The sequence below is a fragment of the Macrobrachium nipponense genome, chromosome 10 (genome assembly GCF_015104395.2).
Source record: "Macrobrachium nipponense isolate FS-2020 chromosome 10, ASM1510439v2, whole genome shotgun sequence".
NCBI classification, from domain to species: Eukaryota; Metazoa; Arthropoda; class Malacostraca; order Decapoda; family Palaemonidae; genus Macrobrachium; species Macrobrachium nipponense.
The window spans coordinates 96967163-96978418 of record NC_087204.1 but is presented as its reverse complement, the minus strand read 5'-3'; the positions used below and the strand labels follow the sequence as shown (position 1 = coordinate 96978418).

General features: G+C 39.8%; 1 protein-coding gene across 7 annotated transcripts in view; it reads right to left on the bottom strand.

The window, feature by feature from the left end:
• LOC135223790 (protein c-ets-1-A-like) overlaps positions 1-11256 on the bottom strand; it is a 420475-nt gene that overhangs the window by 31027 nt on the left and 378192 nt on the right. For all 7 annotated transcript variants that reach the window (XM_064262586.1, XM_064262584.1, XM_064262583.1 and 4 more), the window contains one exon: positions 1044-1244. In XM_064262586.1, coding sequence (XP_064118656.1) covers positions 1044-1244 — 201 coding nt within the window. The remainder of the gene's footprint in view (positions 1-1043; positions 1245-11256) is intronic.

The following is an 11256-nucleotide window of genomic DNA, read 5'->3' as shown; positions in this document are numbered from 1 at the left end:
GTGACATTATTAATAAATGTCTAAGACCCAACGTTTTTCTCGAGACAATAAAGAGAGGGGTCTTGGCGGCAGAGAGATATGTGTGGCATCGGACACTTCAAAGTAAGGATAGGTATCGGGTGACCAGTGATATAAAGACACTATATATATATATATATATATATATATATATATATATATATATATATATATATATATATATATATATATATATATATATATAGAGAGAGAGAGAGAGAGAGAGAGAGAGAGAGAGAGAGAGAAGAGAGAGAGAGAGAGAGATAAACCTGTCACTTCCAATAGTAGACATCAACACAATGGCGAGGAAAATTTTCCTCTTTTCAAGTATTATCTTAAAAACTCGAAGCACGTTTTGAAAGCTACTCTTTTTTTTCAAAATCACCATTTGCTCTTTTTTTTGGCCTTCATGTCCGATTAACCAATGGACAAAAAAAAGGAAAAAAAAAAAAAATCGAAAAACTGTTTCTCTTATCAACGGTCTGTTTGCCCTTGTTTGTTTTATCCATGTTGGCATAGGACATCAAAAGGTGCCGATGTCAGGGCTGTTTACACCAACAAAGGCACAACTATAGTCAGCTTTTCGTTTTACCCATTTGTTTAAAGAACACCCGAAGGGTCTCTCTCTCTCTCTCTCTCTCTCTCTCTCTCTCTCTCTCTCTCTCTCTCTCTCACCAACATATAATCAGGAGACAATACATTCTAAATGGGACTTGTAGACTAAAATATACATATATGCATACATGCATACATACGTACATATACATACATATACATGCATATATATAAATATGTATAATCATACACGCTTATTTATTTGAGTCCATGAGTCGTATCTAAATTGTGTTGTATCCTGGTTAGGCGCGCGCGCTCAGAGAGAGAGAGAGAGAGAGAGTCACACACACACACACACACACACACATATATATATATATATATATATATATATATATATATATATATATATATACAATAAATTACCGACCAACATATTCATCTGCAACTTAGCAAGAGGAGAATCTCACCTTTTTGTAGGAATTCGAGGTGTTGCCAAAGGATATCGCCCATGAAGGGGGGCGTGCGAGCTAGGAAGGACTCCCTTCCCATCCCCACCAGGTCTCTCCCCTTCATCTGGAACTCGTGCACGGAAACACCTTCGAGGCTGAAGTCTTTGATGGCCCACATCAGCCACTGGCGGACATGATCTTCAGACCACTGTTTCGGATCTGCACAATGAGAACAAAGAACACTTATTAGGATTGTTATGTCAGCTATGAAGATTCTTAAAAACATCCTGTACATGAATTATTAAAGATAATCAGACACACTATTGTAACACACACACACATATATATATATATATATATATATATATTATATATATATATATATATATATATATATATATATATATATATATATATATATATATATATATATATATATATATACATATACATATAAAATGCCACGGAGGAAAATTAAAAAGCGAAAACGAACTGGAAAACTATCGAGATCTTTCGGTCACACACATATTTATATCATATATATATATATATATATAATATATATATATATATATATATATATATATATATATATATTACAGTATAAGATACTCTCTTCATTAATCTCAGGACTAACAAAATCTTAACGATCTGTTGTCCATCCTTTGTGGCTAACTATGATAATCATCATCATTATAAATAATACCATTGTTTAATTGTTCCCGTTTATTGTTGCTACAGTGCTGTTGTCATTATACCTTCTTTAATATTACCATTCGCGCTGCGTTCAAAATTATAATGTTTAACTGACTAAGTTACCATTACTATAGTTATATCACCATCACCCCTGTGGATCGCGTATCATTCCCAGGAGCAAAGTCAACACCCTCAGTAGTTAAATAATACATTAAAAACCAGAAACTCGAAACAACCACTTAAATATTCATAGCTAATTCGGCGAGAGGATGGTGCAACAGAGCGACTGATAACATCTTTGTTGAGAGAAAGTGAGTGGACGCAAAAGGCCGCGATAACGAGCGATTATCTGTTGTTAACACAGACAGCCACACACTCACTCACTCCAGCAGAGGAAACGCTTATCGGAATCTTCAAAGAGAACGTGGCCCTAAGACTTCTTCGAGATTACAAAAGAACTACTTTCAGATCTACCAATAAAATGGAAAAGTAAATCCACAATAATATGTCTGTTTGATCTTGTTTATTTAAAATACAAAGCAGAAAGTTTTCGATGACCTGCATGGTCTTCCTTGTCAGGTCGTCGAAAGCTTTCTGCTTTATATTCTAAATAACAATATCAAACAGACATATTATGTGGATTTACTTTTCCAATAATAATAATAATAATAATAATAATAATAATAATAATAATAATAATAATAATAATAATAATAATAATAATAAATGGAAAAACGCTCTATCACGAGAGATATATAATGTTCTAAGGGGTCCACAATAATGAAAAAGATGTTAAGAGTTCGCGTATAATTTAAAAACACTTTATAAAGCTTTCGGACCCTTCCCTGGGTTCATCTTTGGACTGAAGATGAACCCAGGGAAGGGTTCGAAAGCTTTATAAGGAGTTTTTAAATCATACACGAACTCTTAAAAAATAATTTTTTTTATTATTGTGGACCCCTTAGAACAACAACAACAACAACAACAACAACAACAACAACAACAACAATAATAATTATAATAATAATAATAATAATAATAATAATAATAATAATAATAATAATAATATGTTTATGATGACTGAGTATAGGAGACATGATAACATCTTGGAAAAGTTTCATTAAATAACTGCGATCCCCACTAGGGGTTTGGGCTGAGAAAAACATGATGATAATGATGATGATGATGGTGAAGACTGTGAAATCTCATCCTATTCAATTAACTAATCCCTAGGACGCTTGAAAGATGTTGGTCGCGTCAGCCGAAGGAATTGTGACCAGAACTCATTGTGCAGATACCTTAGAGTTTAGCCTGGCCTGCATTATAGTCCCCGAGTGTCTCTACGTAATACCTCTTCATATTTGTTAAAATCACTAGATTTACTTTCACAATTATAATGACTTCGCCGACCTATTCAGAGTTGCTGTAGAAAACATATAGAAAACATATAGGAACTTGTTAAAAAAAAATATCTAACCCATACGAAACGTATATTGTTCAAACCTCGCGCATGACGTTATATGCGCATCTGGTAACAACAGCCCAACGAGACGAACAAATAAATTTCAAGGCAAAACAGGGCGGGGAGAAAATCAAGATAAAGACAGAACCAATATACGAGGCGGTGACGTAAATCCATAATAAAGAAAAACCTCCGTACGAGCAGATGACGCCTTTTTGACTTAGTTGTCATGACAACTTAGGATAACACCACATTCCCAGGCCCCTCCCTCCCCCTCCCTCTCCCCCTCCCTTCTCCCAATAAAACAACCACTGCATACACCTTTACTCCCAGTCACCGACCACTCGTCTGTATCCTTTAGCCTGTGTATTTGTGTGTGTGTGTCTGTCTGATGGATAAAGAATAAAAGGTCTCATGTATCACACGTGTATATAAAACTATCTATTATGATCTATATATATATATTATATAATAGATATAATTATTTATATATATATATATATATCAGTTATGTGTACATACATACAAAAAAAAAAACACTAACAGCACTATAGTATAACTAAAATGGAGTTTTACAAAGTTTCTTTTTTTTTTCACGAACATAGGAACGTATGATCACACAATTGCGCTTAACCATTATTCCAAGTCTCTGTCTGTCTGTGTCTGTCGTCTGTCTGTCTCTCTCTCTCTCTCTGGAACAAGGGAAACTCGAGAAAAGACAAAAACATTTACGACCAAAAGGAAAATATATTCCTGAGGGACAGAGATTCGAGGAGACTCAGTTAAAGTAACGGGGGGGGGGGGGGGGGAGAGAGAGAGAGAGAGAGAGAGAGAGAGAGAGAGAGAAGGAAAGGAGGGATTTTGGGGGTGTAGGGGAATTGTGGGAGAGGGGGAAGGGAGACACTGATGAGGGGAATGGAGGGGGAGAAGGAGGGGGGAGGTCGAGGTGTCGGTGGGAACTAGAAGCATTAGCGTCTATCATCCTGGCACATAGTTAGACGAGATAATGGCACTATTGTCACTTGTTCTCTCTCTCTCTCTCTCTCTCTCTCTCTCTCTCTCTCTCTCTACATAACATTTTGTCCCTAATCTAACAAAAGAATGTGTAATTTATCTTTAAATCGAATTTTCATCAAACAAGTTTCTTTACTGAAGAGAGAAAAAAAGTACCCAACCTCAAGCTCTTAGTCGAATCTGTTTTGCCGTTGAAATACGACAAAGGACATCAATACTGAACATTCTGAACAAAGAAACTCTACCGTAAGGAACCGCTAGGATGTCTCTAATCCAGCTGGCCACGTCCTCCGAGAGAATGGCCTCTTAAAAGGCTAATGTTTGAGAGAATATATACAAATGGGAAGGACAAAGGCTAAAAGGACCTCGACTAAATCGTATAATCTGCCACAAGCGAAATATACTGTGCGTCCGAAGAACCAGATTGCGGCAGGTAAGCAAGAGGGCAACAGCGAACAGAGAATGCAATGATGACGAAGAAGAAGAAGAAGAAGAAGAAGAAGAAGAAAAAAAGAAGAAGAAGAAGAAGAAGAAGAAGAAGAAGAAGAAGAAGAAGAGCTACCGAAACAAACACAACCAAACAAATGGTGCTAAGAGTCAGGTACTTCCCGCATGGGTCTAAATTCTCCCAATGCAGCTGTGGTCACTCTTAGCTTGGACTTCGTTTGAGTCACCCCCCAAAACTGTAGGTCAAACTCATCTCTCAAATGATCCCTGACAATGATTAAGAATGCAGCTTTATTTGGGCACATGGACATTTCATTTCGAGAGAGAGAGAGGGGGAGCTGAGGGGGGAGAGGAGAGAGACGATGGGAGAGAGACGAGAGAGCGATGAGAGAAGAGGGAGAGGAACATGGAGGAGGAGATTTGGACACTGCTAAACAAATCTAGGCTGTTGTTTGTTCTCACTTCTAAATTGCCTTGGCATATCCTGACGTTTGGTTAAAATCAACGCCTCTATTAAGAGAATGCGGCGCTAGGCAAAGTCTTCAGACAAATCAACCAGTAATTCAGCATTTAGAATGATGGATTTTACTCAAAATTCAACTTACAAATTACCCTCGCAGGCAAAACAAACAACTCTTTCCCTCAACCCTGAAAACACAGATGGGTATCGCAAATATCACAGCGGCCCACATCGATCAGAAGCCCCGCACACATCAAAATACAAAGCTATATATATATCGGTGCCATCTTCCAAACGGGGCACTCCAGGGTATGTATATTTATGCATACGGGCGACGGGGACGGGGTGACGGGAGGGAGGGGTATAACATGCCCCTCGTATTCTAATGAGGGGAAATGCCCAAACGTCATTAAGGAACCGTAGTCGTCTCCCACTCTCGGGTACGAAATGCAAAGGAAAGTGGAGAATTAGAAAAACATTAGAGGAGAGAGAGAGAGAGAGAGAGAGAGAGAGAGAGAGAGAGAGAGAGAGAAGTAAATATACAAAGTATACATTAAAAGAGTCTTCTTGGGCGAACGTAATTACCGAAACGAGTGATGATGAAAGGGCTGTTGAGAATATTCAGTTCGGCAGAAACAGAAACGAAAATCATTCTTATATTCCGGAGTGTTTCGAGGGTCACTACTGTAGCCGTGTCCCCATTGTGTCTAAACTGGTTAAGGGTAGGAAGAATGGGGAATAATGGGGGAAGGGGGAGGAGCAGGGATATGGGAGAGATGAATGGGAAATGAGGGTGGGAAAGCACGAACGAGAAGAGAGAGAGAGAGAGAGAGAGAGAGAGAGAGAGAATGGTACGGAAACAACCTCGGCATAAACTACAGATTTTGTGTAATAGGAGAATTAATAATAATAATAAAAATAATGATAATAATAATAATGGCCCCCTTTATTCTAGCTCAAGGACTTCTAAAGAGATACGGACACATTCAAATGATTTAGAAATTGAAGGTCGAAATAGTTGCCAGTGCTGGAATTTTTCCCTTCATACACAACTCGGGTAAGAAGAGGGAAAACAAAGGAAAGACAAATATCCAAGTGAGGGATAATTCGAGAGATTGTTCTTATCGCGATAATAAGAAATAAGAAAAAGGAGAAAGCTAGTTTTTGTATTAAAGACAACTGAAGGTATTGGAATGATCCAACCCGATTCACGAATAACTTCGTGAGAGAGAGAGAGAGAGAGAGAGAGAGAGAGAGAGAGAGAGAGAGAGAGAGAGAGAGAGAGAGAGAGAGAGAGAGAGAGAGAGAGAGAGAGAATAATGAAGGATTCTGAAGGCCCCTTTTCATTATGACAATATCCTCTTCGGCCTCATTATGACAATTAAATAGTTACAATTGCTCTGTGAGGACCATTGTGGAAAGGAGAGAAAGAAGGGGCTGACGTGGGGAAAGAAGAGCAGAGAGAGAGAGAGAGAGAGAGAGAGAGAGAGAGAGAGAAATATCACAATGGCCAATTGCTCCTCAAGCTCTTCATTCCCGGGTCCCAGTCAGTTCTCGTTTATAAACGGAATGGCTGATTTTCCCATGACATTCACTTGTGCTGCCCTTACAGTATATGCGGTCAGGAGCGAGGAAAACGCCCCCTCACAATAACAATCATAACAATAACAATAACGAGTCCGAGGGACACAAGTGCAACAACGAATTCTGTTTTTGTTTTTGGAGCCTCTTTTTTTCTCTAATATATCGCCTTTCTGAAGACTTCTTACGGACGGGAACTTCGCGCGAGGGAGCGAACAAGTGTGGTTTTGTGACTCGATATTAAAAACGGATTGTGAATTAACCGAAAGGATAGAAAAATGTGGCGAAAGCTTTTCACGGGAAAGGAAGTGAAGGCTTAGCAGAAACAATTCGTGCTAAGAATGGTGGAAACTTTATTTAAGATTTACGGCCAGATCTTTTATTTTCGGTGAAATAAAGAGGCCAATTGCAACGGATTTCTGTTGCGACTTAAACGCACAAACGTATACCTAGGGCCACATACAAGGTGTCCATAAAGTCCCAGTACCTATTCTGAGCAATGAATACTTGTAATGGTACTGGGACTTTATGGACATCCTGTATTTTGCACTTCAACAATAGCTGTTTGGAGTAACACAACCTACGCTCTACAAGCATTATTAGTAGTAGAGACACACACAAGACAGCAATAACGACAATATTGCCAGCTATACTATTGTTGTAGTCATATTTAAATATTCAGTACCATAAACACGTAAATGTCATTCAGGTACAAAAAATTAAAGGACAAAGATGAATGAAGAAATAAGTTGAAGAGCAGCCTTTGTTTTCACCTTCAAAAGTCGCTCCAACTTTTTATGAGTCAAAATAAAACGAAAATACTTTATTCGAAAAGATAAAGTACCTAATAAGAATAACAAACAGACATATAACTTTCCCTGAACACCAATTTCTTCTCTAAATAAATCTAGGGGAGAGGGTGGATGGTAGAAGGAGGAGGGGGGAGGGAGGGAGAATGACTTTCGGACACCTCCCGTCCACCCAGCCAAACCCCCCTCCCACCCTCCAACTACCACCTCCCTTTCCTCTCCTCTCCTGCTCCCTTAAATGGTGTGAGCGGACATAAATGAAAACCAATTGACACAAGTTAGTCGTGAGAAGACATTAACAACGACCCAAGTACTGTATGTTGGCTTATAAGCGTATATATACCTACCTCCATTGTATATACCCCCGTTTTCGTTCTCTCCGAAATGGTACTACGTGTACGGTACGCGTAATGCCAAAACTGTACGTACCAAGAGCAAGAGCCCGTGCTGGTACAAGGCCAGCTAAATCAACAAGCACAAAGAGAGAATGAAAGGTTTATGCGACACAATCGCTCCCTCCTTCAACCAAGCAAGCAAACATCACTGGCACACAAACAGCTAGCTATCGCCACATTCGGTTCCCCGTGGGAATTCCAAACCATTAGCAACTAATTAAACGAATCACAGCGAGAGAGAGAGAGAGAGAGAGAGAGAGAGAGAGAGAGAGAGAGAGAGAGGATTATTAAGTGGGAAAACCAGAACCTCATAAAAATATAAACATATGTAGGAAAGTGAGAGAGAGAGAGAGAGAGAGAGAGAGAGAGAGAGAGAGAGAGAGAGAGACTAGCTGAAGAAAATATTAATTGGAAAATCAGACAACGTAAAAATATAGACGTATGTAGCAAAGTTACAGAGAGAGAGAGAGAGAGAGAGAGAGAGAGAGAGAGAGAGAGAGAGAGAGAGAGAGAGAGAGAACGACGAACAGCAAACGACATGGGGACACTTGTTGACGTCATGACTCATAATATTATATCCATCAATGCCACAGTTGGCAATGGGGATGATGCCTCTGGCACAAAGCAAACGCAGTCCAGCCATGTCGGTCCGACATCATTACTTCTTCATCGTTTCGTCTTTACCTTTGTCTACCGATTCAAAGCTGGGCAGGAGAGAGAAAGGATGGGCGACGCTTGCCTCCTCCTCCCTCAACAATGTGGCCACATCACAGTTGAATTTGCTCTCATTACCATTCGATTGACCTCATAGACGTGGATGACGGTAATAAGGTCGGTGTACTTTCGTTAACGAGAGAGAGAGAGAGAGATAGAGAGAGAGAATTATGGTATCACTGAATTCGTGGGTATCTGATTTTGACTTAGTAATACTCTTAGCAACTTGAACTTTCAACCTCTGATCGTTCAGAGTATAATGATTGTGTTCGTAAACAAAGGATGATTTGATAGGTCTTCTTTTTTTCAATTTATCATTACAAATTGAAAAGAGAACGTAACAGATTACACGACATGAGTGTACTCTCTAATTTTAATAAATCTGTATAAAAAGTAAACGTATATGAATGTACGTAATTACGTATGTATACATGTATGCTAAGTATGTATGCATTTATGAATGCCAAGGTGCTCGTGATAGGCGTAAAATTGGAGATGCAATTCGATACTTCAGTTGGCATCATAAATTTCCACACACCAATAGCCCGCGGTGGTTTATTATAAATGTACCCATAGAAATACGTTGACGTCACAAATAGATATACGATCTATCTATCTTATCTAGCCTTATCACTATCTATTATATATCTATATATAGATATAGATATACATATATAGATATATATTACAGAACATAAATAATTATATTTATAATAACCACCACGGACTATTGTTGTGTGGATGTGTATAAAAATGATTCTATTCACAAACATCGATGATGCCAACTGAAGCATCGAATTGCATCTCCAAATTAACTCGCATCACGAGCACCGTGGCATTTGCAATTTGCAACAACACAGAACCACAGTTTTCCTCAACCAGTTACCTGGTCCTTCGATTTAAACACCCCTTTCCCCCCCCTCCCCACCTATCCCCAGAAAACCACATCTAACAACACCCATCCCAACCCTGGTCCACCCACTCCCACCCACATGGGCGGCATCTGGTAGCAGCGGGGCAAGGCGGGAGTTCGTTAATACATTCAATTGTTTGGGCAAATGCTGTCAGCTGGGCACTAGGGCACCTACCCTCACCTCCCAATCCAGAAAGACGTAGCAGTTTGTTCCTCCCAGAGGGACACTCCTCGACTGCGAGGCTTTCTCTCTCTCTCTCTCTCTCTCTCTCTCTCTCTCTCTCTCTCTCTCTCTTTTATTACAAAGATCTACGTTCATATCACGATAACAGACTCTCTCTCTCTCTTTAATTACAAAGATCTAAGTACATATCACGATAACAGACTCTCTCTCTCTCTCTCTCTCTCTCTCTCTCTCTCTCTTATTAAAAAGATCTAAGTACGTATCAAAATAACAGACTCTCTCCCGAAACAAAAAACTTGAAAACTACTTCACTTATCAATCCTACAGCTTAGGCATAGATTAAAGTTGGTCTGTACACGTCTATGACATTCAAATACAAACTTATTTAAAGGGGCGATCCATATTCCTAAGATTTCCATCATCACGAAGAGAACTATTATAGCTCTAGAGTCTCAGTTCTCTCGAAGTTATCAAACGAAATACACATAAATCCGATGTAAACCGTCCCCTGCCGACGGCCTCTCCTCCATCAAAATCCCCGAACAGACGCACAACAAGGTGTCGTCCTTGGGTTTCTAGACGGGCGAAAGACGCGACAGCTGTAGCATAGATGTGCAAAGCAGCTGGCGTGCACGTGTCCTTAAAACAAGCAGGTGCCAACCAGGTATATACGTATATATATACACGCGCGCGCGCGTAAACATATATGGATACGTATACACACACACACCAGTCACTTAAAAGTCATCTGGGCGAATATTTCTGCAGAGGATATAAAGGAACTGTAAAAAAAAAAAAAAAAAAAAAAAAAAAAAAAAAAAAAAAAAACTATCGGGCTTGGCTCCAGGAATCCTTCAGGAATGGAGGAACGGAGAACGAGGGCATACTATGTATCGCATACCGAAAATCTATTGAACACATGGCGTTATTGCCCCCTACCCCAAACCCCCATCCCCAACAACAACCTCGCCCCCTCCCCGAGACAGGATACGCAAATTTGGTACGCGCTAATACGCATGTCATTGGCGCTAATGTGCGCAATTTATAGGTGACAAGGCTTCCTTCCCTCTTGGATGATATTGTAATTAGCCGCAATTAAAGAAACGATGCTGAGGGGGGGGGGAGGGAGACGTTCGCTCTAATAACCTCATTCGCAAAGAAGGGCGAAAACAAAATATGGAAGAAGAAGAAGAAGAACGAAGAATACTTTTCTTACCTAGAACCCCATTTTCGAAAAGTTTTCTCAATTGCAAACCTTTTTCGGCAGAAAGATTTTACATCAAACGAGACAGGTTTCAGAACGGCGATGGTAATTCCAGCTGCAAGGAACCGATAAGACTCCTGCGGACAAGACAGATGCTCCTCAGACAACGTACGCTCTCTCTCTCTCTCTCTCTCTCTCTCTGAAGACGACGGCTGGCCGCTGTGACGACAAGTAAAGCTGCTGCTGCTGTTAAGACAAGAGTTGCTGGTGTCTGCCTGACACCAGCAGACCAACAGACTCATGGTAGACAGCTGGCGGGCCCACAGAGAGAGAGAGAGAGAGACAGAGAGAG